This window comes from Chiloscyllium punctatum, chromosome 42, assembly GCF_047496795.1.
Source record: "Chiloscyllium punctatum isolate Juve2018m chromosome 42, sChiPun1.3, whole genome shotgun sequence".
In the NCBI taxonomy this organism is placed as follows: Eukaryota; Metazoa; Chordata; class Chondrichthyes; order Orectolobiformes; family Hemiscylliidae; genus Chiloscyllium; species Chiloscyllium punctatum.
In genome coordinates, this window is record NC_092780.1 from 65,441,850 (window position 1) to 65,469,712 (window position 27,863).

The window sequence follows — 27,863 nt, forward strand, 5'->3', positions numbered from 1 at the left end:
AGAGTTGATGACAGTGGCATTAAAAAGAAAGAAGTCAGTATCTGAGGGGTTACGGGCTTCAGGAAAGTTAGTTATCTGAGAAATAGGGGACAGCATTAGAAAGACAAAGGCCTCAGCTATGGTTCTGTATTCAGATCCGGGTGCCACATGTTAGAAAGGATGTTGATGTCTCAGACATAATGCAAAGATTTACCATAAAGGTATCAAGGATAAGAACCTTCCATTACACAGAGTGACCTAAGAGGGGGCTGTGAGAAGGATACAGGTGCTCAATATAATGATAAAGGATTGAGAAAGTAATCAGGGAAGCCTTCATATGATGCAATAGTAGTGTCCCTACCTCTGGACTAAGGGCCCTGGGTTCAAATCCCACTTACTCCACAGGTGTATAATAACATCTCTGAACAGGCTTATTAGAAAATACAGACAAAGTAGACAGACAGATCCTTACCCCACCCTCACCTTTAATGATCTGCATTAACGTTGATGGGCTTTACATGTACATTTTTCAATTGGAAATATGGGTGATTTACTGAGAGTGGTTAATAGATGGAAAAGAAAATACCATGGGTGATTTGGCACTGCAAGAAAAATCATTCAATTATGCATAAGAGCACTTCTGGATATTAAAAAAAAGACAATCAGGGAGAAATTATTTCCAGACATAATGTGACTCACAAATAGACCAGAGATGGGAAGATGGGAATCTGTGGTGAAAGGCGTGGAATCCACGACCTACAAGGCAATGGGTGCAGATTCAACAGCGACTCTAAAAGGGAACTGAATGTGGAGTAAAGTTACACTGTTGTAGGACAGTGAGGAATGTGGAGGAAGTGGCCCTATTTAAATGCTGGTTTCTGGTACTTGCCATGGGCTAAATGGTCTTCTGCATTTTCAAGAAAATATTTATATGCCAACTGGGATTGGTTTTGAAAGTTGAGCGAGAGACAGAGAAAAATGGGCAGGTTTGAGGAAATTTTGGGTTTTCAAAGTTGACAGTGATTGAAACTATGCAATGGGTTTCTAGGTTTTCATGTGCTCCATCTTGAATTTATACATCAGTGTTATGCACAGTTGTGGAAGCCGTAAAAATGGTTCTGTGAAAATTCGACTTGAGTAATATAGCACGAGAGATAGCGTGAAAAGTTGCACTTACGTAGCACCTTTCAGAACATGTGGATATCCGAAAGTCGTTGTGCACCAGTGAAACATTTCCCGAACATGTACATTGTCAAGTTACATGCATCAAACTCCCAGACATAGTGATGTGATATTGAGCAGATAGGCTGCTTTGGTTAAGTCGATTAATGAAGAAATATTAGCCAGAGCTTTGGTGACATCTTCCCTACTCTTTTTTAAACACTGTCATGAGATTTTTACAAGGGAGGTCAGACAGGGTTTCATAGAGCACAGTGTCTACAACAGTGCAGCATTCCCTCCAATGCTCAGATTAGACTGGAGTGTCAGCCGACAGTTTGTACTCATGTATCTGGAGTGGATATGAACCCAAAACTGACACAGCAGATTGACTGGTCTCAAGTGAGCCATATACGAGGGAAGGTCAGGTTAACAGCTGTAGCCGTAGATGCTCTGAGTTGATATCGTTATACACATAAGTATGAACAGTTGTCTAATCAATGCTCAGTGTGAGAGTATTTCTGTCTTCTGCATCTGGCTAACATTACTATTCTGCTGTGTTAGGGAATATGTGGGCCCAATCATGGAACAATGTCTTCAAACTGCTGATCCCTTACCCCAGTGCCAGCCACGTTGATGCAACACCTCAAATGATTGCCCAGGTTAGTCTCTTCCTTGGCACTTGTCTCCTCCGGCACCCTCTCCCCCATCACCAGCTTCTTTGTTTTGGCTGGAGGTGGTGAATCTGGCTCAAGCACATGGCATCATATTTCACTAAGAGATAAGAACGAAAAATGTAAACATTGAGGTTGGAATGTAACCAGCAGTTAGACAGTCACAATTGAATCCTGGACTGTGTGATCCCAATATAATTCCCAGACTGTGTTATCCCGATATAATTCCCAGATTGTGTGATCACAATCCAATACTAAGACTGTGTTATCCCAGTCTAATTCCCAGACTGTGTTATCCCAATCCAATTCCCAGACTGTGTGATCCCAAATCCAATACTCAGACTGTGTGATCCCAATCGAATCCCAGACTTTGTGATCCAAATTTAATTTGTCCCTGAGAAATCCCAATTGAATTGCGGACAGTGAAATCCCAGTAGAATTAGTCATAGTGAAATTCCAATTGAATTCCTTTCAGTGAGATCCCAGTCAATTCTGTCACAGTCACATCCCAATTGACTGTTTTAAAATGAGCAGATAGATCCCAATGTAAAAGCACAGTATCATCCAAATCACAAATTCACAGTGAGATCCCAATGTAAATCTCACCTCATAAGGGCAAAATCTAAACCCCACACAGCAGAATCCCATTCCAAGTCCTTACAGCGTGACCTCAAGATGAAAAGAAAGTTATCCACCTGGCTCTGCACAGTAAGATCCCAACCTGTTGTGAGATCCCAATCCATCACAGAGTAGGATCCCAAATATAAAGGCAGAGTGTGATAGAAATCTAGACCTGCACAGTGCAATCCCAACCACGCAATGGAGTCCCAGTCAGTTCCTGCACGGTCTGACCCCATAAAACATGCAGGGTGAGATTCCAATCTGAGTGCACACAGTGAGCTCCAAATCTATGCCAGTCGAACTGTAATCTAACTCTCAGAATAATATTCTAATGTTAAAGTTATATGCCTGTGTACTGTGAAGTTAGTGTCATTTACTAAGCGCCTCCAAATAAACCATCTTTCTGAACTCCATGTTTTGTGTGTTACAAGGCTGAGGACAGAGGGACAGCAGACAAGGAGGTGGGCGGTGGGAGATGGAGGTGACACTACTCCTAGAATTACAAAATCCCCACAGTGCAGAAAGAGGCCATTGAGTGTGCACTGACCTCTGAAGAGTATCCCACCCAGACTGAGCCAGATCCGAACCCCACAGCCCCACATTTCCCATGGCCAATCCACCCTAACCCACACATCTTTGGACTGTGGGAGGAAACTGGAGCACCCGGAGGAAACTGACACAGACACGGGGAGAATGTGCAGACTCCACACAGACAGCTGCCCAAAGCTAAAATCGAACCTGGGTCCCTGGTGCTGTGAGGCACCACTGAGCCACCATGCCACCCACAATGCTCGTGTTTGCTTCAGTCGATCCTGATCCATTTAATATAACCTTCTGTTGTCAACAGGGTTGGACACCTATTAAAATGTTTCACGAATCAGACCAATTCTTCACATCGCTTGGCCTCATTCCGATGCCAAAGGAATTCTGGGACAAGTCGATGCTCGTGAAACCAGCTGACAGGGAAGTTGTTTGCCATGCATCAGCCTGGGACTTCTTCAACAAGAAAGATTTCAGGTTAGTGTCAGGGTACTGCTGAGAGGCGATTTCCAGTCACAGCTAATGACATACGTTCAGAATAATGTCACTAACATAGTAAAATTCCAGTGTGTAGTTAACACATGGTTGGGTCTCACAGGCAGTAATTTGGAGACAACCAGGCCCTCGGTTCTAATGACATTGGATAACTATTGGGTATTAAGGATCCCAAGTGCTCTCCATCACAAAATGCTGTGGAATCATTTACGCCATGCTCACAAACAGATCTCACGGCTTAACGGAAGACGGCCCTCCGACAGTGCAGCAGTCCCGCAGTATCACCTCCGACAGTGCATCACTCCCTCAATATCACCTCCGACAGTGCAGCACTCCCTCAGTATCACCTCCGACAGTGCAGCACTCCCTCAGTATCACCTCCGACAGTGCAGCACTCCCTCAATAACACCTCCGACAGTGCAGCACTCCCTCAATAACACCTCCGACAGTGCATCACTCCCGCAGAATCACCTCCGACAGTGCAGCACTCCCTCAATATCACCTCCAACAGCGCATCACTCCCGCAGAATCACCTCCGACAGTGCATCACTCCCTCAATATCACCTCCGACAGTGCAGCACTCCCTCAGTATCACCTCCGACAGTGCAGCACTCCCTCAGTATCACCTCCGACAGTGCAGCACTCCCTCAATAACACCTCCGACAGTGCATCACACCCTCAATATCACCTCCGACAGCGCATCACTCCCGCAGAATCACCTCCGACAGTGCAGCACTCCCTCAATATCACCTCCAACAGCGCATCACTCCCGCAGAATCACCTCCGACAGTGCAGCACTCCCTCAATAACACCTCCAACAGCGCATCACTCCCGCAGAATCACATCCGACAGTGCATCACTCCCTCAGTATCACCTCCGACAGTGCAGCACTCCCTCAATAACACCTCCAACAGCGCATCACTCCCGCAGAATCACCTCCGACAGTGCATCACTCCCACAGAATCACCTCCGACAGTGCATCACTCCCTCAATATCACCTCCGACAGCGCATCACTCCCGCAGTATCACCTCCGACAGTGCAGCATTCCCTCAGTATCACCTCCAACAGTGCATCACTCCCGCAGTATCACCTCCGACAGTGCAGCACTCCCACAGAATCACCTCCAACAGTGCAGCACTCCCTCAATACCACCTCCGACAGTGCATCACTCCCTCAGTATCACCTCCAACAGTGAATCACTCCCGCAGTATCACCTCCGACAGTGCAGCACTCCCTCAATACCACCTCCAACAGTGCATCACTCCCTCAGTATCACCTCCAACAGTGCATCACTCCCGCAGTATCACCTCCGACAGTGCAGCACTCCCTCAATACCACCTCCGACAGTGCATCACTCCCTCAGTATCACCTCCAACAGTGCATCACTCCCTCAGTATAACCTCCAACAGTGCATCACTCCCGCAGTATCACCTCCAACAGTGCAGCACTCCCTCAATACCACCTCCGACAGTGCATCACTCCCTCAGTATCACCTTCGACAGTGCATCACTCCCTCAGTATCACCTCCAACAGTGCAGCATTCCCTCAGTATCACCTCCGACAGTGCATCACTCCCTCAGTATCACCTCCGACAGTGCAGTACTTCCTCAGTATCACCTCCAACAGTGCAGCACTCCCTCAATATCACCTCCGACAGTGGAGCACTCCCTCAGTATCACCTCTGACAGTGCAGCACTCCCTCAGTATAACCTCCGACAGTGCAGTACTTCCTCAGTATCACCTCCAACAGTGCAGCACTCCCTCATTATCACCTCAGTCAGTGGAGCACTCCCTCAGTATAACCTCCGACAGTGCAGTACTTCCTCAGTATCACCTCCAACAGTGCAGTACTCCCTCAGTATCACCTCCGACAGTGCAGCACTCCCTCAGTATCACCTCTGACAGTGCAGCACTCCCTCAGTAACACCTCCATCAGTGCAGTACTCCCTCAGTATCACCTCCAACAGTGCATCACTCCCTCAGTATCACCTCCGACAGTGCAGCACTCCCTCAGTATCACGTCCAACAGTGCAGCACTCCCTCAATATCACCTCCGACAGTGCAGCACTCCCTCAGTATCACCTCTGACAGTGCAGCACTCCCTCAGTATCACCTCTGACAGTGCAGCACTCCCTCAGTATCACCTCCGACAGTGCAGCACTCCCTCAGTATCACCTCTGACAGTGCAGCACTCCCTCAGTATCACCTCCGACAGTGCAGCACTCCCTCAGTATCACCTCCGACAGTGCAGTACTCCCTCAGTATCACCTCCAACAGTGCAGCACTCCCTCAGTATCACCTCCGACAGTGCAGCACTCCCTAAGTATCACCTCCGACAGTGCAGCACTCCCTAAGTATCACCTCCGACAGTGTAGCACTCCCTCAGTATCACCTCCCACTGTGCAGCACTCCCTCAGTATCACCTCCCACTGTGCAGCACTCCCTCAGTATCACCTCCCACTGTGCAGCACTCCCTCAGTATCACCTCCCACTGTGCAGCACTCCCTCAGTATCACCTCCCACTGTGCAGCACTCCCTCAGTATCACCTCTGACAGTGCAGCACTCCCTCAGTATCACCTCCGACAGTGCAGCACTCCCTCAGTATCACCTCCGACAGTGCAGCACTCCCTAAGTATCACCTCCGACAGTGCAGCACTCCCTAAGTATCACCTCCGACAGTGTAGCACTCCCTCAGTATCACCTCCCACTGTGCAGCACTCCCTCAGTAATACCTCCGTCAGTGCAGTACTCCCTCAGTATCACCTCCGAATGTGCAGCTTTCGCTCAGTATAGAACTGGCCCAGGGTGATGGGCTATCACGAAACTGGCCAGTCTAGCCCCTTTCTCCGAGTGTTAGTATGTTTCTCTCTCATGAAGCTGTGTTGGTGCAGAGCATTTGATCGCTGTATGGTTTCTAGCCACCAGCTGCTGCATATCTTATTTTAAGAAGAAACTCTGCTCCTTTTTTTTCTGACAGCTCTCTGCCACTGCCTTACTCCAGAATTCCTGACCCTTCCTCTCCCCCACCCCTTGCAAGGTCAGGTTACTGCACCGTCTCCTGTTCACCTGACAGTTCAAACACCACCGTCAGCAACTTCTCACACAATCAGCCAATAATCCCAAATTGGTGAAGGTTGTTGAATAGAATCCCTGCAGTGTGGGAGCAGGCCCTTCAATGTCCACTACTGGATTAGTGGTGCTGGAAGAGCACAGCAGTTCAGGCAGCATCCAACGAGCAGCGAAATCAACGTCTCGGGCAAAAGCCCTTCATCAGGAATAAAGGCAGTGAGCCTGAAGCATGGAGAGATAAGCTAGAGGAGGGTGGGGGTGGGGGAGAAAGTAGCATAGAGTACAATGGGTGAGTGGGGGAGGGGATGATGGTGATAGGTCAAGGAGGAGAGGGTGGAGTGGATAGGTGGAAAAGGAGATAGGCAGGTAGGACAAGTCCAGACAAGTCATGGGGACAGTAACTGAGCTGGAAGTTTGGAACTAGGGTGAGGTGGGGGAAGGGGAAATGAGGAAACTGTTCAAGTCGACATTGATGCCCTGGGGTTGAAGTGTTCTGAGGCGGAAGATGAGGCGTTCTTCCTCCAGGCATCTGGTGGTGAGGGAGCGGCGGTGAAGGAGGCCCAGGACCTCCATGTCCTCGGCAGAGTGGGAGGGGGAGTTGAAATGTTGGGCCACGGGGCGGTGTGGTTGATTGGTGCGGGTGTCCCAGAGATGTTCCCTAAAGCGCTCTGCTAGGAGGCGTCCAGTCTCCCCAATGTAGAGGAGACCACATCGGGAGCAACGGATACAATAAATGATATTAGTGGATGTGCAGGTAAAACTTTGATGGATGTGGAAGGCTCCTTTAGGGCCTTGGATAGAGGTGAGGGAGGAGGTGTGGGCACAGGTTTTACAGTTCCCTTGGTCAACCCATCTAATCTGCACATCTTCCAGTGGTGGGAGGAAGCCCACACAGACACAGGGAGAATGTGCAAACTCCACACATTTGCCCAAGGGTGGGTTTGAACCTGGGTCCCTGGTGCTGTGGGGCAGCAGTGTTAGCCACTGAGCCACCGTGCTGCCCTCTCCCCAATTCCCCTAAACAGTGGTTTACTAAGAGAGCTGTTTCCTTTGTCGAGTGATAGGAAGATTCTCTCAGGTTGTTTGTTTGTTGTTCTGACAGGATTAAACAGTGCACAGTGGTGAACATGGAAGACCTGATCACAGTGCATCATGAAATGGGTCACGTTCAATACTTCCTTCAGTACAAAGACCAGCACATCTCATTCCGGGATGGGGCAAACCCTGGGTTTCATGAGGCCATTGGTGATGTGATGGCTCTGTCGGTGTCCACTCCCAAACATCTCCACAGCATCGGGCTCCTTGACAAGGTGGAAAACAACAAAGGTAACAGCAATCTCTTTCCTTTGGTGTGTCACTGAGCTCTAGGCCACTGGTGGTCAGCTATAAGAACTGCATGCAGCCATTTAGCATTGACTAACGATGAGATGTCCCTTCCTATGTGGCATCGGAAGGGTAGTCTCAGGGAGCCGAGGGTAAGGGTTCCGAGCAGACTCTCGGGAAATGGTAAGCCGACGGTAAGCCCAACGTATCAGCAGATCCTAATGACAGGGGTAGGAGGCAGGGGCAGGAAGGAGCTGTGTCAGAAAGGCCAGCCCCCAAGTGGCTGCCTCCATTGGGCATGGAGAACACCTCAGTGATACCCAGTGACAGCTGCCAGGCTGCCCACTTGGTACACGCTGCATGTTCAGTATCGGCAGGAGTGGGCTGAGGCACTCACAAGGCCATTAAGGGGGGGCTCCATTGGACAGTGTGACGGCAGGTTTGGCAAAAATCATTTCAAGGTAAACAGGCAGGAGGCTGGGGGAACACAGTAAGGCAGGCAGCATCAGGAGGGACAGGCAGGAGGCTGGGGGAACACAGCAAGGCAGGCAGCATCAGGAGGGACAGGCAGTAGGCTGGGGGAACACAGCAAGGCAGGCAGCATCAGGAGGGACAGGCAGGAGGCTGGGGGAACACAGCAAGGCAGGCAGCATCAGGAGGGACAGGCAGGAGGCTGGGGGAACACAGCAAGGCAGGCAGCATCAGGAGGGACAGGCAGGAGGCTGGGGGAACACAGCAAGGCAGGCAGCATCAGGAGGGACAGGCAGGAGGCTGGGAGAAACACAGCAAGGCAGGCAGCATCAGGAGATGGAGAATTCAATGTTTTAGGTGTAACCCTCCTTCAGGACTGAAGGGGACAGGAATCCTGAAGAAGGATTATTCCTGAAACGTTGACTTCTTCACCTCCTGATGCCGCCTGGCTTGCTGTATTCCCCCAGCCTCCAGCTTGTCTACCTTGAAGTCCAGCATCTGCAGTAACTTTCTCTCTAACTGAGATCACCTCACTCAGCCTGTTCAGAGATATTAATGCACAGCTCAAGAGCAAATGGAACTTGAACTCAGGCCTTCTGGCTAAGAGAAAGGTACTGAGAGGGAGGTACTGGGGTGTAGGTATTGAGAGGGACGTACTGAGAGGGAGGTACAGAGGGGTAGGTACTGAGGGGTAAGTACTGCGAAGGAGGTACTGTGGTGTAGGTACAGAGGGGTAGGTACTGAGGGGTAGGTACTGAGGGGTAAGTACTGAGAAGGAGGTACTGAGGGGGAGGTACTGAGGGGTAGGTACTGAGAGGGAGGTACTGAGAGGGTGATACTGAGGGGTAGGTACTAAGAGGGAGGTACTGAGGTGTAGGTACTGAGGGGTAGGTAGTGAGGGGGAGGTACTGAGGGGGAGGTACTTAGGGGGAGATACTGAGGGGTAGGTACTGAGAGGGATGTACTGAGAGGGAGGTACTGAGAGGGAGGTACTGAGAGGGAGATACTGAGGGGGAGATACTGAGAGGGAGATACTGAGGGGTAAGTACTGAGAGGGAGATACTGAGGGGTAGGTATTGAGGGGTAGGTAATGAGTGGAGGTACTGAGAGGGAGGTACTGAGGGGTAGGTACTGAGAGTGAGGTACTGAGGGGGTGGGCGTGATGAGGGTGCGGTACTCCGGTTGCACCTCAAGAGAACAGAGAGATGCTTGCTTCATTAAACACAGCAAGGTGAGACCAGCAAGAGGTCATTTAGCCCCTTGACCCTGTTCCACCAATCAATGAGTTCTTGGCTGATCTGAATAATTTTGTCAGTTTCTGCTAACTCTGATTATCTTCTCACTGATAGAAACCTATCAATCCTGAGCCTGAAATTAACAAATGACTGAGCATCAACTGCTGTTTGCAGAAGATAAATTAAACTTGAAGGACCTTTTTCCAGGAGAGAGGAACCCCAGTTTCCCTTGGAATAATTTGACTCCTTTAGTCTGAGATTCCCAAAGCAGCCTCTGGTTTCCCTCCGTCAAAATATTGTTTCACTGTTTGATGTCTTTGAAACCTCCAATTAATCACCGGAACCTTCTCAAATGGAACCAATACAACCCGAGTGTGTGGGCCGAGAGGGGGATCTCCCCTTGGAACTTTTGCAGTTCCACCAGTTTTGCAGTTTTGCAGTACCTGCAACATTGCAGCACCAACACCAATGTACCTGCAACAGTGCAACTCCAACACCATACCAACTGCAACAGTGCAGCTCGAACACCATAGTAATTGCAACAGTGCAACTCCAACACCATAGTTACTGCAACAGTGCAACTTCAACACCATAGTAACTGCATCAGTGCAACTCCAACACCATAGTAACTGTAACAGTGCAGGTCCAACACCATAGTAACTGTAACTGTGCAACTCCAGCACCATAGTACCTGCAACAGTGCAGCTCCAACACCATAGTAACTGCAACAGTGCAGCTCCAACACCATAGTAACTGCAACTGTGCAACTCGAACACCATAGTAACTTAAACTGTGGAACTCCGACACCATAGTAACTGCAACAGTTCAGCTCCAACACCATAGTTACTGCAACAGTGCAGCTCCAACACCATAGTAACTGTAACAGTGCAGCTCCAACACCATAGTAACTGTAACAGTGTGGCTCCAACACCATCGTACCTGCAACAGTGCAACTCCAACACCATAGTAGCTGCAACTGTGCAACTCCAACACCATAGTAACTGTAACAGTGCAGCTCCAACACCATAGTAACTGCAACAGTGCAGCACCAACACCATAGTAACTGCAACAGTGCAACTCCAACACCATAGTAACTGCATCAGTGCAGCTCCAACACCATAGTAACTGCAACTGTGCAACTCCAACACCATAGAAACTGCAACAGTGCAGCTCCAACACCATAGTAACTGCAACAGTGCAACACCAACACCATAGTAGCTGTAACAGTGCAGCTCCAACACCATAGTAACTGCAACAATGCAGGTCCAACACCAAAGTAACTGTAATAGTGCAGCTCCAACACCATAGTAACTGCAACTGTGCAATTCCAACACCATAGTAACTGCAACTGTGCAACTCCAACACCATAGTAACTGCATCAGTGTAGCTCCAACACCATAGTAACTGCAACTGTGCAATTCCAACACCATAGTAACTGCAACTGTGCAACTCCAACACCATAGTAACTGCAACAGTGCAGCTCCAACACCATAGTAACTGTAACAGTGCAACCCCAACACCATAGTAACTGCAACAGTGCAACTCCAACACCATAGTAACTGCAACAGTGCAGCTCCAACACCATATTAACTGCAACAGTGCAACTCCAACACCATAGTAACTGCATCAGTGCAACTCCAACACCATAGTAACTGCAACTGTGCAGCTCCAACACCATAGTAACTGTAACAGTGTAACTTCAACACCATAGTAACTATAACAGTGCAGCTCCAACACCATTGTACCTACAATAGTGCAGCTCCAACACCATAGTAACTGTAACAGTGCAGCTCCAACACCATAGTTACTGTAACAGTGCAACTCCAACACCATATTAACTGCAACAGTGCAACTCCAACACCATAATAACTGTAACAGTGCAGGTCCAACACCATAGTAACTGTAACAGTGCAGCTCCAACACCATAGTAACTGTAACAGTGCAACTCCAACACCATAGTAACTGCAACAGTGCAACTCCAACACCATAGTAACTGTAACAGTGCAACACCAACACCATATTAACTGCAACAGTGCAACTCCAACACCATATTAACTGCATCAGTGCAACACCAACACCATATTAACTGCAACAGTGCAGCTCCAACACCATATTAACTGCAACAGTGCAACTCCAACATCATAGTAACTGTAACAGTGCGACACCAACACCATATTAACTGCAACAGTGCAACTCCAACATCATAGTAACTGTAACAGTGCGACACCAACACCATATTAACTGCAACAGTGCAACTCCAACATCATAGTAACTGTAACAGTGCAACACCAACACCATATTAACTGCAACAGTGCAACTCTAACACCATATTAACTGTAACAGTGGTGCTCCAACACCATAGTAACTGTAACAGTGCAGCTCCAACACCATCGTACCTGCAACAGTGCAACACCTACACCATAGTAACTGTAACAATGCAGCTCCAACACCATAGTAACTGTAACAGTGCAACTCCAACACCATAGTAACTGTAACAATGCAGCTCCAACACCATAGTAACTGTAACAAATGCAGCTCCAACACCATAGTAACTGTAACAATGCAGCTCCAACACCATAGTAACTGTAACAGTGCAGCTCCAACACCATCGTACCTGCAACAGTGCAACACCTACACCATAGTAACTGTAACAATGCAGCTCCAACACCATAGTAACTGTAACAGTGCAGCTCCAACACCATCGTACCTGCAACAGTGCAACACCTACACCATAGTAACTGTAACAATGCAGCTCCAACACCATAGTAACTGTAACAGTGCAACTCCAACACCATAGTAACTGTAACAGTGCAGCTCCAACACCATAGTAACTGTAACAGTGCAACTCCAACACCATAGTAACTGTAACAGTGCAGCTCCAACACCATAGTAACTGTAACAGTGCAACTCCAACACCATAGTAACTGTAACAATGCAGCTCCAACACCATAGTAACTGTAACAGTGCAGCTCCAACACCATAGTAACTGTAACAGTGCAGCTCCAACACCACGGTAACTGTAACAGTGCAGCTCCAACACCATAGTAACTGTAACAGTGCAGCTCCAACACCATGGTACCAGCAACACCCTACTTGCTCCCTACTCAGCTCCCCGTCGAGGCTGATGTGCCAGACATGAATTTACTGGCAACTCTGGTTACAATCTGTGGAAAGTTGGGAAATTGATCGAAAGGTAGATAGCAGCAGGATATCTCTTCAAGCAACAAGGCTGAAATAAAGGGCACAATGGGCAGAGTGCCCAACAGATCGGGGTCCAATTTGCTTTGAAGGCTGATTGAATAATTCATGCAGATTGGCCAGTTTTCTGCAGCAGGATTCAGTCCAATGATGGCATGACATTCCAGCGTGGGGCACAGGTACATTCTGTTTATTCGTTCAGGGAATGTGAGCATCACTTGGGGGGGCAGCATTTATTGTCCCAGGGTCAAAACAATAACTGCAGATCCTGGAAACCAGATTCAGGATGAGTGGTGCTGGAAGAGCACAGCAGTTCAGGCAGCATCCAAGGAGCTTCGAAATCGACGTTTCAGGCAAAAACCCTTCATCAGGAATAAAGGCAGTGAGCCTGGAGCATGGAGAGATAAGCTCGAGGAGGGTGGGGGTGGGGAGAAAGTAGCATAGTTGCAGTGGGAGAGGGACTCACTGAGATTCTTGTAGAGAGAGGAGGAAATCTTCTTCAAGGCAGGCATCCCTAATTACCCCTTGAGAAGATAATGATGAGCCATATTCTTGAACCTCTGCAGTCCATTTGGTGCAGCTACACCCACAGTTTTGTTGGGGACAGGGTGTGACACTTCAGGAACCACGATATATTATCAAGTCAGGACGGTGAGGGGCTCGGAGGGGAACCTGCATGGGGTGGTCATGGGTTCCCATGTCTCTGCTGTACTTGTCCTTCTAGACGGTGGTGGTCATGGGTTTGGAGGAGGCTTGGTAAATTTCTTGATGATTCACAGATAAACCCTGAGGCTTACTGTCGGTATCATTGGGACTGAGTTTTGAAAGAAGGTTTCAGAAACCAGTGTTTTCAACCAAGACAGAAGGATGTCGAGAGGTGCTTTGACTCCAGGTATAAGAAAGTACTGGATGTTGGATATGAAGAATTCATTTTAACCTCTTACAACTGGACAAATAGAGATTATTCTCAACTATTGTGAAACAAATGGAGGGTTGCTATCAACCTGTTCGATTGCAAAGTGCACACAGCAGATACAGAGGGCTGTCACAGCAGAAACAGAGGGTTCTCACAGCAGATACAGAGGGCAGTTACAGCAGATACAGAGTGTTCTCACAGCAGATACAGAGGGCTGTTACAGCAGATACAGAGGATTCTCACAGCAGATACAGAGGGTTCTCAGAGCAGATACAGAGGGCTGTTACAGCAAATACAGAGGGCTGTCACAGCAGATACAGAGGGCTGTTACAACAGATACAGAGAGCTGTTACAACAGATACAGAGGGCTGTAACAGCAGATACAGAGGGCTGTCACAGCAGATACAGAGAGCTGTTACAACAGATACAGAGGGCTGTCACAGCAGAAACAGAGGGCTGTCACAGCAGATACAGAGGGCTGTCACAGCAGATACAGTGGGTTCTCACAGCAGATACAGAGAGCTGTCACAGCAGATACAGAGAGCTGTTACAACAGATACAGAGAGCTGTTACAACAGATACAGAGGGCTGTCACAGCAGAAACAGAGGGCTGTCACAGCAGATACAGAGGGCTGTCACAGCAGATACAGTGGGTTCTCACAGCAGATACAGAGAGCTGTCACAGCAGATACAGAGAGCTGTCACAGCAGATACAGAGGGCTGTCACAGCAGATACAGAGATCTGTTACAGCAGAAACAGAGGATTCTCACAGCAGATACAGAGGGCTGTCACAGCAGATACAGAGGGCTGTCACAGCAGATACAGAGAGCTGTCACAGCAGATACAGAGAGCTGTCACAGCAGATACAGAGAGCTGTTACAATAGATACAGAGGGCTGTCACAGCAGATACAGAGGGTTCTCACAGCGGATACAGAGGGTTCTCACAGCAGATACAGAGGGCTGTCACAGCAGATTCAGAGAGCTGTTACAACAGATACAGAGAATTCTCACAACAGATACAGAGGGCTGTTACAGCAGATACAGAGGATTCTCACAGCAGATACAGAGGGCTGTTTCAGCAGATACAGCGAGCTGTCTCAGCAGGTAGTGATATAAGCAAAAACAAAATCCAGAAACAGATAGATACTGTGATAAGGAAGTGGATGGATGAGCTAAGATGGGTGAAATGTCTTTCTAATTTGCACTATATTGTGTAGTTCCTCTCTTCAGTTTGATGACAGGGGTCTACTGACACCATACTTTGTGTCAGGAAGTTAAATTATTGTGGAGAAATAATTAATTCTTGAAATACCAAGAAAAATTGTGAAATATAATTTCTAGCCATTTCTCTTCCCCAGAGAGTGACATTAACTACCTGATGAGCATCGCCTTGGACAAGATCGCTTTCCTTCCATTTAGCTACCTCATGGACCAATGGCGATGGAAGGTGTTCGATGGGCGGATTCCAGAAGATGTTTACAACCAGGAATGGTGGAATCTCAGGTACAGTACAGGGATAACTTCATGTAAAATAACAGCAGAGAGAGAGAGCCAAAGAACATCAAGTGTTAGAGGAAGGAGAGCTTCAGAGAAAAGAAAAGAGAAAAATATTCCTACTGTGGGTAACAGTGTGAGACAGAGAGAGACTGTGAATAACGGAGGGAGAAAGAGAGACTGAGAGTAACAGGAAGGGTGAAAGAGCCAGGGAGAAACAACAGAGGAGAGAGAGAGAGAGGGATTGTGACTAAGACAGGAGGGAGAGATAGCAGCAGGAGCGAGAGAGAAAGAGAGAGAGAGAGAAGCAGTGAAACACTCACTGTGAATAAAAGAGAGAGGAAAATGTGAGAAAGACAGAGAGAGAGATTGTAAGCAAGAGACAGAGTCTGTGAGTAGGAGACCTCTTTAGTAATCAGAGTCAACAAGCCTGGTCTAAGTTTAAATGCAGCTTGTAGTTAACTGTCGATGATCATCTCACTTATACATTCTCCATGGCAATGTTTCCACCAACCAGTGTTTCCTTGAGAACTAATCAGCAGTCTCTTCTCATGCAATGTAATATATGTTTACACTTTTCCCTTCCCCAGATCGTCTCTTCAGGCCATCCCAGACATTCTGTTTCCCTTTATCCGATTCCCCTTGGGCCTGCAGGCCTCCACTGACTCCTCCAGTCCTCCATGGAGAACATCTCCACTTACCCCCGCCCCCCCCCATGAAGCACTACCTTCTATTCAGGATTCCTGGTGCACACACAGTGCCAGACTCCCTACAACTCACTGCAGGCTCAGCGTCTCTCTGGATTGATCCATACATGCCCCTGGCTTCCATAACTCCCAGTACTCAGGACCGCTGAACAATCTCCTGGGCCAGGGCACCATGAGCTATCCAGAAACATGGGATTACGGAACTGGAAGATGCCATTTGGCCCATTGCATTCCCTCTGTCTCTCTGAATAAGAAAAGCACTTAGAGCCCTCCCTCATTTTCTCTCCGTAACAATGTGTATTATTCCTTTCTAAACGGCCACCTAGTTCCATTTCTGAACACTTTCACTGAATATGCAGTGTTTTCTCATTACATTTTGTTTCCTCCTCTTGCTCTGTCGGTATTTTCACTTTCTCACTGTGTGTATTTTCTTACCCTCTGCATGACTTGCGTTCTCGCTGTTTCGTTTACTCATCATTTTAATTTACGGTGACATTCCTTCTCTCCCCTCCCAATCTCTAATAATGTCTTCCCTTTCTTTCTGCATCTGTATTACAGATTTCTCTCATCCCTTTGTGTGCATCTGTGACCCTCTCTCTCTATCCTCATCTCTCTCTGTCTCTCTCTCTGTTGATTTGTGATTCTTTGGCCTGTGTTTGTAGCTGTGGATCCTTTTGCATTCTGAGCTCTGTTTTACCCTATTACTGGCTTGATGATGATTGCAACTGGATCTACAAAACAAATGCTTTCTATGCCTCTCCAACTAGGCAGTACAGCTGAGGTTCACAGCATAAGAGGTTCAGCACCAAGTATGTTACTTTTGAAGTTTAGTAACAAATCAAGTTTCAGTTTTCAAACAGATGACATTCCCTCAGCAACGTTAAACAGGAAGGCTGGAATTTTCCATTTCTGCACATGTGCCTGTTTGATCTTCCACCCATTAATGTTATAGATCGTCTGGTGCAGAGGGAGCATTTAGGGCAAATGGTAGTCTGGTTATCTGGCTGATAGCCCACAATGTGTTACTTTCATTAGACTTCAAACATGTATATTTTTCATTACCATTATCTCTGGGTGATGGCCTAGTGGTATTATCGCTGGAATGTTCGTGCATAGACCCAGCAAATGTCCCGAGGAACCTGGGTTCCAATCCCACCACGACAGGTGGGAGAATCTGAATTCAATAAAAGTGAGGATTTAAGAGTCTATGATGACCAGGAGTCTGTTGCTTGGTTGTCAGGGAAAAACTCATCTGGTTCACTAATGTCCTTTAGGGAAGGAAACTGCCATCGTTACCTGGTCTGGCCTACATGTGACTCCAGACCCACAGCGATGTGGTTGACTCTCAAATGTCCTCTGGGCAATTAGAGATGGGCCCAGTCAGTGATGCCCTCTAACCCCTGAGTAAATTTAAAAAAGCAGTATCCAACAATCAACCTTCTCCAGCCAAGGGAACCGTGGAATCTCCTCTGGGAAACAGTGTCATTGTGTGAAGCTTACTCGAGGGTGGCACTTTGTGAGTTGAAATGTTTACCAAGGCCTGAGCAAATTACTCACAAATACAACAGCAATACTCTTCAAATGCCACTCATTGACTGGGTAGTGCTTTGAGATGTCCTCAGGATAAGACAGATGCTATGGGGGATCTTTCTTCTGTGAGGTATTCAGTAAAAGTATTCACAAGCTGCAGTATGTAGGAGACCATACCTACACACAGCAAGGAGAGTGAGGATCCAGGGATGCTGCCTGACCTGCTGTGCTTTTCCAGCACTACGCTCTCGACTCCCAAGATCCAAGCCTGAGAATGCCATGATCAGCCCGTGTCAGGGCTGAGTGCTGTCCTAACCTGTCAGGAGCACACACCCATCCCCATCACTGTTCCCAACCTCACCCCATTTCCTGGTCCTCCCCCTCCCCCCATTCCCAAGTTCAACCCCAGCACCCATTTATCAGTGCTGGCAGGAGAGTGCTGCCTCCTACTGGTGCTGCTGCCCTCTCATGGCCCTTGAGTCCTATACCACCTATGATTAGATTGGATTAGATTCCCTACAGTGTGGAAACAGGCCCTTCGGCCCAACCAGTCCACACTGACCCTCTGAAGAGTAACCCACCCAGACCCATTCCCCTCTGACTTGTCGATAGACAAATATCAATGGTAGACATAGCAAGAGAAGACTTTGAGCAGTTTACCCCTTCACTGGCCCAGAAAGTCCCAGGACAAACCATATCACAAAAAGCCCACTCCAGACCCAGTTCTGAGACCACTCCAAAGAATCTGGGATGTTTTATCACGCTGCCTGGTCACCGTCGCAGACAGTCAGTTCCCCCACCTCCCCCCACCACCTTAAACATTCACTCCTTGTCTTCCTGCAGAGGAGTGGCAGCAGTGTGTATAAAAGACCCCCCACCCCACCCGAAAGCAATTCTTGAAGGACCTTTCAACAGCCTTCTCACCTATACCATGCAGGACCATGAGACCGCTATTATCCCCATTCCCCTTCAAGTGGCACAGCACCATGCCTTGGAAATATATCATTGGGCTCTCACTGACACTGGGTAACATTCCTACAGCTCCCACCCTAACAACATATTCAGAGTCGAGAGTATGTTGCTGGAAAAGCACAGCAGGTCAGGCGGCATCCATGCCCAAAACGTTGACTCTCCTGCTCCTCGGATGTTGCCTGACCTGCTGTGCTTTTCCAGCACCACACTCTTGACTCTGAACTCCAGCATCTGCAGTCCAACTTTCTCCAAACAACATGTTCGATCTACTTACTCGAACACCTAAAGGTGGAAGATAGATGCTAGTCTATTCAGTGATGCTGACATCACAAGAATCATTGACTGAAAATGGCCTCTACTGTCAAGTATACACCTCCCCATAAACCCAGCCATCACAATCACAGCCAGTCCCTGACACAAGCCAAACATTCTCCTCTTTGTAAACTGCATTTTATTTACTGACCTCCCAAGTCCACTAAAATCCAAAAGAATTTGCAAAGGCAAGGACTGATTAGGGATAGTCAACATGGCTTTATGCATGGGAAATCATGTCTCGCAAACTTGATTGAGTTTTTTGAAGAAGTAACAAAGAGGATTGATGAAGGCAGAGCGTTAGATGTGATCTATATAGACTTCAGTAAGGTGTTCGACAAGGTTCCCCATGGGACTGGTTAACAAGGTTAGATCTCACGGAATATAGGGAGAACTAGCCATTTGGATACAGAACTGGCTCAAAGGTAGAAGACAGAGGATGGTGGTGGAGGGTTACTTTTCAGACTGGAGGCCTGTGACCAGTGGAATGCCACAACGATTGGTGCTGGGTCCTCTACTTTTCGTTATTTATATAAATGATTTGGACGTGAGCTTAAGAGGTACAGTTAGTAAGTTTGCAAATGACACCAAAATTGGAGGTGTGGTGGACAGCGAAGAGGGTTACCTCTGAGTACAATGGGATTTTGACCAGATGGGCCAATGGGCTGAGAAGTGGCAGATGGAGTTTAATTTAGATAAATGCGAGGTGCTGCATTTTGGGAAAGCAAATCTTAACAGGACTTTTCCACTTAATGGTAAGGTCCTAGGGAGTGCTGCTGAACAAAGAGACCATGGCGTGCAGGTTCATAGCTCCTTGAAAGTGGAGTTGCAGTTAGATAGGATAGTGAAGAACAAGTTTGGTATGCTTTCCTTTATTGGTCAGAGTATTGAGTCCAGGAGTTGGGAGGTCATGTTGCGGCTGTACAGGACATTGATTAGGTCACTGTTGGAATACTGTGTGCACTTCTGGTTCCTTCCTATCGGAAAGGTGTTGTGAAACTTGAAAGTGTTCAGAAAAGATTAACAAGGATGTTGGATGATTTGAGCTATCGGGAGAGGCTGAACAGGCTGTGGCTGTTTTCCCTGGATCATCAGAGGCTGAGGGGTGACCTTATAGAGGTTTATAAAATCATGAGGGGCATGGATAGGAGAGAGAAAAGATTGAAAAGAGACCTAAGGGGCAACCTTTTCACACAGAGGGTGGTGCATATATGGAATGGTGGAGGCTGATACAATTATAGCATTTAAAAAGCACCTGGATGGGTAGATAAATAGGAAGGATTTGGAGGGATATGGACCAAGTGCTGGCAAATGGGACGAGATTGGGTTGGGATATCTGGTTGACATGGACGAGTTGGACCGAAGGGTCTGTTTCCGTGCTGTACACCTCTATGACTCTATGTCAGTGAGAGGTTTGAGTACAGCGTGCAGACCAGGCCAGTGTCCAGCTTATCTTGTACCTCTCTTCTGCAGGTTAAAATATCAGGGAGTTTGTCCTCCTGTTGCACGATCAGAGGAAGATTTTGATCCTGGCGCAAAATTCCACATTCCTTCGAGTGTACCTTATGTCAGGTATGTCTTTGATACTGACCTTTCCGTGGTTCAGTTTCTGTCACTACACTTGGAGAATTGTTCAATAATCACTAAGAAACAGAATGGACAACCCATTCAGAAATGACCGGGATCTTCCTGCAACTGAAGATTGCCTTGACACTGTAACGTGCAGGGAGAGAAAAACGGTGTGCTTTGATTTAATTTTCTCTGACCATTTGCGTTTATTGTTTTGCAAAACATGAACCTCCAGAACTGAGACAGATAGAGTCTGCCAACAGCTCCTATGTTGTCATCAGAACAGAAAGGTCATTCTTTTAACCCAAGGAAATTTGAAAAAAAAAAATTCAAAAACCATGCCCATTGTTACTTTATTAACTTGAGTCCAAAATGAAATTGTATGGGCAAAAGCCAAGGTCAGGTTAGGATGAGCAATGCTAACACAGAGGCAATTCATTTATATTCAAAAACACACTCTTAGCAACCAAGGCTACAAATTTGATCTATACTTGTTGATTGATCTGGGAAAAGTTTCTCTTTTCACAGTCAACTCTGGGTAACAAGAGAGCCAGGGAATGGGATAACATTCGAGACTGTGGACTTAGTGTTGGATAGTGGGTCGAGTATAGATTTAAGGTACTTTTGGCAGTACAGATTGATGGGCCAAAGGGCCTTTTCTGTATCTTATGGTTCTACGATTGCCAGAGCGTTAGATGTGCCAATTTGGCAGAGGCAATCAGAGAAGGGTTACATAAAATAATTGACACTAGGTGGATCTCAATCTTGAGATCATTCTCGCTCTCGTGTCTTACTCAGTGAATGGCACCGTTACCTTCATTCAGTTGCAATGCTTTACAATGTGTAAGCAAACACAGCAGTTTCAACACTCTTTGTACTGGCTATCCAAAATTAAAAATAAAATATTGGAAATGATGGCAGAGAGAAACAGAGTTTCAGATCAATGAACTTCCAGCAGAACCCTAATTCATGAATCACTCAATGTAAATGCCACCTTTGAGCTCAAACTCTGTGCTTTACTCTCCTCAGGTATTTTGTGAGCTTCATCATCCAGTTCCAGTTTCATGAGAGCCTTTGTAAAGCAGCTGGTCAAACAGGACCTCTGTACAAATGTGATATCTACAAGTCAAAAGCTGCAGGAAAACTCATCGGGTAAGAACTATTACAGTTCCTTTGTAACTAGGAAGAATTATAACTAGCTGCCCTAAAACCTCAAACAGAACACTCAGAACAGAGAGGAAATACTCAAGGAAGTATGACCAAAGTTCACCTTCTACCATTCTGATATAATATAGCCATAAAGGACTTATTGACTTGTTACATTCCTCAATCCCTGTCAGTGAATCTACAATGGAACCGGAAATGACATTTTACAGAAAAGTGGAGAGAATATAAAAAGTGCAGGGTTGAAACTAGAAAGGAAATGAGGAAAGAAAAGACAGGGCATGAAAGAATATCGACAAGCAAAGCTCAGGTGAACCCAGAAATGTTACATTAAGAGAAAGTCAATAATTAAGGAAAGAAAAGAGGCCATGACAAAGTTTTTTAAATTAGATTACTTACAGTGTGGAAACAGGCCCTTTGGCCCAACAACCCACCCAGACCCACTCCCCTAAATTTACTCCTTCACCTAACACTACAGGCAATTTAGCATGGCCAATTCACCTGACCTGCACATTTTTGGACTGTGAGAGGAAACTGGAGGAAACCCACGCAGACACGGGGAGAATGTGCAAACTCCACACAGACAGTCGCCCGAGGTGGGAATTGAACCCAGGTCTCTGGCGCTGTGAGGCAGCAGTGCTAACCACTGTGCCACCGTGCCGCCCTCTGCCACTGTGCTGCTGACAGTTTTAAGAAGTAATCGGTGTATAAAAGTGAAAGGCATGAGAAGAGCGAAAAAGGGGTCATGAAAAGGTGAGAGCAAACAGGAACAAGGAGAGTCCCAAAGATTTTGTACAGATATAAAAAGCAAGATGGTAGCCAGGAAAAAGGTTGGGCCACTCAAGGACAAAGGAGGGAATCTATGTGTGGAGCCAGAGGTGACGTTCTACATGGATGTTTTGTGTCGATGTTCACCAAAGAGGAAGAAATGGTGGAGGATGATCTCAGGGAAGAGAATGCTGAATTTCTAAGCAAAGTTGCTATTAGAAAAGAAGAGATATTGTGAATCTTAAAAAGTATTAAAGTAGGTAAGTATTTGGGTCCGGTATAATTGATCCCAGGAAATTGAGGAGGCATGAAGAAATCACTGGAGCATTGACAGACATCTTTGTCTCCCCTTTGGCCACGGGTGAGATCTAGTGGACTGGAGAATAGCCAATGTTGACCCATAAAGAAAGGTAGCAGGGATAATCCTGGAAATTACAGGCCTGGGGGCCTCACTTTGATGGCAGGGAAATGATTGGAAAAGATTCTCAGGGACAAGATCTTTATGTATTGAGGAGCAAATGGACATATTAGACAATAGACAATAGGTGCCCTTCGAGCCTGCACCACCATTCAATATGATCATGGCTGATCATCCTTAATCAGTATCCCGTTCCTGCCTTATCTCCATAACCCTTATTCCACTATCCTTGAGAGCTCTATCCAATTCTTTCTTAAATGAATCCAGAGACTGGGCCTCCACTGCCCTCTGGGGCAGAGCATTCCACACACCCACCACTCTCTGGGTGAAGAGGTTTCTCCTCATCTCTGTCCTAAATGGTCTACCCCGTATTTTTAAGCTGTGTCCTCTGGTTCGGCACTCACCCATCAGCGGAAACATGTTTCCTGCCTCCAGAATGTCCAATCCTTTAATAATCTTGTATGTCTCAATCAGATCCCCTCTCAGTCTTCTAAACTCAAGGGTATACAAGACTAGTTGCTCCAGTCTTTCAGCTAAGGTAGTCCCGCCATTCCAGGAATTGACCTCATGAACCTACGCTGCACTCCCTCAATAGCCAGAATATCTTTCCTCAAATTTGGAGACAAGAACTGCACACAGTACTCCAGGTGTGGTCTCACCAGGGCCCTGTACAGCTGCAGAAGAACCTCTTTGCTTCTATACTCAATCCGTCTTATTATGAAGGCCAGCATGCTATTAGCCTTCTTCATTACCTGCTGTACCTGCATGCTTACCTTCACTGACTGGTGTACAAGAACACCCAGATCTCTTTGTACTGCCCCTTTACATAAATTGATTCCATTTAGGTAGTAATCGGCAAATTAGCAATAGACAGGGTGGTTTTGTGTGGTGGAGGTTGTGCTTCACTAACTTGACCGAGATGTTTGAGGAGGTGATGAAGATGATTGATGTCGGAAAGGTGGTTGATGGTTTGGGAACTTGTGCCTGGAGTTGGAGGAGGTAGGGCAGGTCCTTAATGAATACTTTGATTCAGCATTCACTAGTGACAGGAACTTTGTCATTTCTGAGGACAGTGTGAAACGAACCGATACACTTAAACAGATCAATGTTAAGAAGGAAGATGTGCTGGAAATTTTGAAAAATGTAAGAATAGACAAATATCCTGGGCCAGACGATATGTACCCAAGGTTGCTGCAGGAAGCGAGGGAAGAGATTGCTGCCCGTTCTAAGTGATTAAAGACTTAACAGCAATCTAGGTTTGTTCAATACATCGCATCAGTTGTATGACACTTTGATCTTTTACTATAAATTCTGTGTGCTATGATCCTGCCTCACAGCTCCCTGATGAAGGAGCAGCACTCCAAAAACTTGTACTTCCAAATAAACCTGTTGGACTATAACCTGGTGTTATGTGATTTTTATGTTTGTCCACTCCAGTAAAACACCAGCACCTCCACATCAAAAGTCCCTCATGGCAGACTGGTACAAAAGGTGAAGTCACATGGTATCAGGGGTGGGCTGGCAAGGTGGATACAGAACTGGCTCAGTCATAGGAGACAGAGGGTAGTGGTGGGAGGATGCTGTACAAATGGAACGTCAGGTAATGTTCCCCTGGGATCAGTGCTGGGACCTCTGCTGTTCATGGTCGACATAAATGATTTGGAGGAAAACATGGCTGGTCTCATTAGTGAGTTTGCTAAGATGATATAAAGATTGGTGGAGTTGCGGATAGTGAGGAGGATTGTCAGAGGATACAGCAGGATGTAGATCAGAGATGTGGGCAGAAAAATGGCAGGTGGAGTTTAATCTGGACAAATTTGAGGTGATGCACTCTTGAAGATCAAGTGCAGGTGGAAACTAAGGCAGAACCCATAGGAATATTGATATGCAGAGGGATCTGGGTGCGCAGGTCCACAGATCACCGAAGGTGGTGTAGGAAGGTGAGGTAGTAAAAAAGGCCTATGGCATGTTTGCACTGGAAGGGGCATTGGATACGTGGATAAACAAGTTACATTGCAGCTTTATACATCTTTATTTAGGGCACACTTGGAACATGGCGTAAGTTGTGCCCCTGTTCAAAAAAGGGAATAGGGATAACCCCGGGAATTACAGGCCAGTTAGTCTTACTTCGGTGGGAGGCAAAGTAATGGAAAGGGTACTGAGGGATAGGATTTATGAGTATCTGGAAAGACACTGCTTGATTAGGGACAGCCAGCACGGATTTGTGAAGGGTAGGTCTTGCCTTACAAGTCTTAATGAATTCTTTGAGGAGGTGACCAAGCATGTGGATGAGGGTAGAGCAGTGGATGTAGTGTACATGGATTTTAATAAGGCATTTGATAAGGTTCCCCATGGTAGGCTTATGCGGAAAGTCAGGAAGCATGGGATAGTGGGACGTTTGGCCAGTTGGATAGAGAACTGGCTAACCGGTCGAAGTCAGAGAGTGGTGGTAGATGGTAAATATTCAGCCTGGAGCCCAGTTACAAGTGGAGTTCCGCAGGGATCAGTTCTGGGTCCTCTGCTGTTTGTAATTTTTATTAATGACTTGGAAGAGGGAGTCGAAGGGTGGGTCAGTAAATTTGCAGATGATACGAAGATTGGTGGAGTTGTGGATAGTGAGGAGGGCTGTTGTCGGCTGCAAAGAGACTGAGATATGATGCAGAGCTGGGCTGAGGAGTGGCAGATGGAGTTCAACCCTGTCAAGTGTGAAGTTGTCCATTTTGGAAGGACAAATAAGAATGCAGAATACAGGGTTAACGGTAGGGTTCTTAGTAAGGTGGAGGAGCAGAGGGATCTTTGGGTCTATGTTCATAGATCTTTGAAAGTTGCCACTCAGGTGGATAGAGCTTGTAAGAGGGCCTATGGTGTATTAGCGTTCATTAGCAGAGGGATTGAATTCAAGAGTCGTGAGGTGATGTTGCAGCTGTACAGGACCTTGGTAAGGCCACATTTGGAGTACTGTGTGCAGTTCTGATTGCCTCATTTTAGGAAAGTTGTGGAAGCTTTGGAGAGGGTGCAGAACAGATTTACCAGGATGTTGCCTGGAATGGAGAATAGGTCGTACGAGGATAGGTTGAGAGTGCTAGGCCTTTTCTCATTGGAATGGCGAAGGATGAGGGGTGACTTGATAGAGGTTTATAAGATGATCAGGGGAATAGATAGAGTAGACAGTCAGAGACTTTTTCCCCGGGTACAACAGAGTGTTACAAGGGGACATAAATTTAAGGTGAAGGGTGGAAGGTATAGGGGGGATGTCAGGGGTAGGTTCTTTACCCAGAGAGTGGTGGGGGCATGGAATGCGCTGCCTGTGGGAGTGGCAGAGTCAGAATCATTGGTGACCTTTAAGCGGCAATTGGATAGGTACATGGATAGGTGCTTAAGCTAGGACAAATGTTCAGCACAACATCGTGGGCCAAAGGGCCTGTTCTGTGCTGTATTGTTCTATGTTCTAAGTTCTGGTCAACACACTACCAGAAGGATGTAAATGTTTTGGAGAGGGTACAGAAAAGGTTTACCAGAATTTTGCCTGGTATGGGGGATTTTAGTTATGAGGAAAGGTTGGATAGACTCGGTTTGTTTTCATTGGAACGCAGGAGGTTCAGGGGCGACCTGATAGAAGCTTACAAGATTGTGAATTGCATGGATAGAGTGGAAAATATGAGGTTTGTTTCCAGAGTTGAGGGATCATTGCTAGGGGACACAGGTTCAAGGTGCAAGGGGGGTGGGGGGAGTTTAAAAGATATATGCAAGGCAAAGTTTTCACACAAAGGGTGGTGTGTGTCTGGAACGTGCTGTCAGAGGAGGTGGTGGAAGCAGACACAATAGCAGCATCCAAGAAGCACCTGGATAAATACATCAACAGGAGGGGAATAGAAGGAGACGGATCCTGTAAGTGGAGAGAGTTTTATTATGGAAAGGAAAAATGTGTTGGGACAGGCTTGGAGGGCCGAAGGGCCTGTTCCTGTGCTGCACTGTTCTTTGTTCTCTTTATGGGAATGATTCTAATTGCATGTGTCTTCCCAAAAACTCAATGGATAAAATATGCGTGGCACGGTGACTCAGTGGTTAGCTCTGCTGCCTCACAGCACTCGAGGCCCAGGTTTGATTCCACCCTCGGGTGACTCTCTGTGTGGAGTTTGCACAGTCTTCCTGTGTCTACGTGGGTTTCCTCCAGGTGCTCCAGTCTCCTCCTACAGTACAAAGCTGTACAGATTAGCCATGGGAAATACAGGGTAAGGGTGTGGGTCTGGATGGGCTGCTGTTATAAGGGTGGGAATGGACTTGATGGGCCGAATGGCCTACTTCCACACTGTCGGGGTTCTATTCTAAATACTGGGTTGGCCTGAAGAGCTCAGTTTCGAGTTGGCACAGCCAGTGGCCTCTTTCAGTGGTGTAAAATGTCTCGGAGGAAAGCCCCAGTGATAGAGAATTTGGGGAATCCAAGGTTATCTCTTTCCTCCACAAAACCCTGCACTCTGTACGTGTCCTGTCCCAAATACCTCACTTACTTTATCCCAAAATGTTATCTTCTGAAAGAATTCTATCTAATTTTGGACAAACTGCTGCTATTGCCAGTGAAGGGAATGTGTTCTATCAATTGATCGTTCAGTCTCTGATGTAATAGCCTTGATATTTTAAGCTCCCCTGGCCCTGCCCCAAGAAACAAGCAGCAATGGTTTGGATAAGGAGTAAAAATCATAAAAAGACTGAAATCTTGTCTCTGATCCATTACATTCCTGACTGTTGTGATGTTAACAGTGATAATTCACATACCAGGCTGGACTTACCAGACCTTTCCTGCACCCCACATCCACTCAAAAAAAAAATCATGTGTTTGAATATTCCCACTTTAGGAACACTCTGTATCCTTTGGGATTATTGTTCTGGACAAGGTGAAACAGACCATCACAGTCAGCATCTTGAATTGCATTCAGATACATTATCTTTAAGTGAAAGCAGTGGATATGAATCTATAATATTTATAATTGGCCTTCTCACTCAGTTACCACATTACATCCTGGAGGAAGTGAGGAACCACATTGCTCAAGGCACAGATCATTCATTCAACATCTACCCTTACCCCAAAACATTTTTTTTTTCAAAAATATACTTTATTTGTTACATTTGTAAAAGTATTTTGTAAAGTATATCAATTTGAATATTATAAAGTCAACTTAGGCAGCATGTTCCATTGGATATGTTTTGAATACACTTAATCTTTACAACTGATGTTCCATATCAGGTCT

The 27,863-nt window shown here is 46.7% G+C and overlaps 1 protein-coding gene across 2 annotated transcripts in view; it reads left to right on the top strand.

Annotated features, from left to right (window-relative positions):
• The window catches only part of ace (angiotensin I converting enzyme (peptidyl-dipeptidase A) 1), a 175,688-nt gene that overhangs the window by 140,858 nt on the left and 6,967 nt on the right, over positions 1 to 27,863 (top strand). For both annotated transcript variants that reach the window (XM_072561039.1, XM_072561038.1), the window contains exons 18-23: positions 1,702 to 1,799; positions 3,280 to 3,449; positions 7,641 to 7,864; positions 15,042 to 15,186; positions 20,172 to 20,270; positions 21,297 to 21,419. In XM_072561039.1, coding sequence (XP_072417140.1) covers positions 1,702 to 1,799; positions 3,280 to 3,449; positions 7,641 to 7,864; positions 15,042 to 15,186; positions 20,172 to 20,270; positions 21,297 to 21,419 — 859 coding nt within the window. The remainder of the gene's footprint in view (positions 1 to 1,701; positions 1,800 to 3,279; positions 3,450 to 7,640; positions 7,865 to 15,041; positions 15,187 to 20,171; positions 20,271 to 21,296; positions 21,420 to 27,863) is intronic.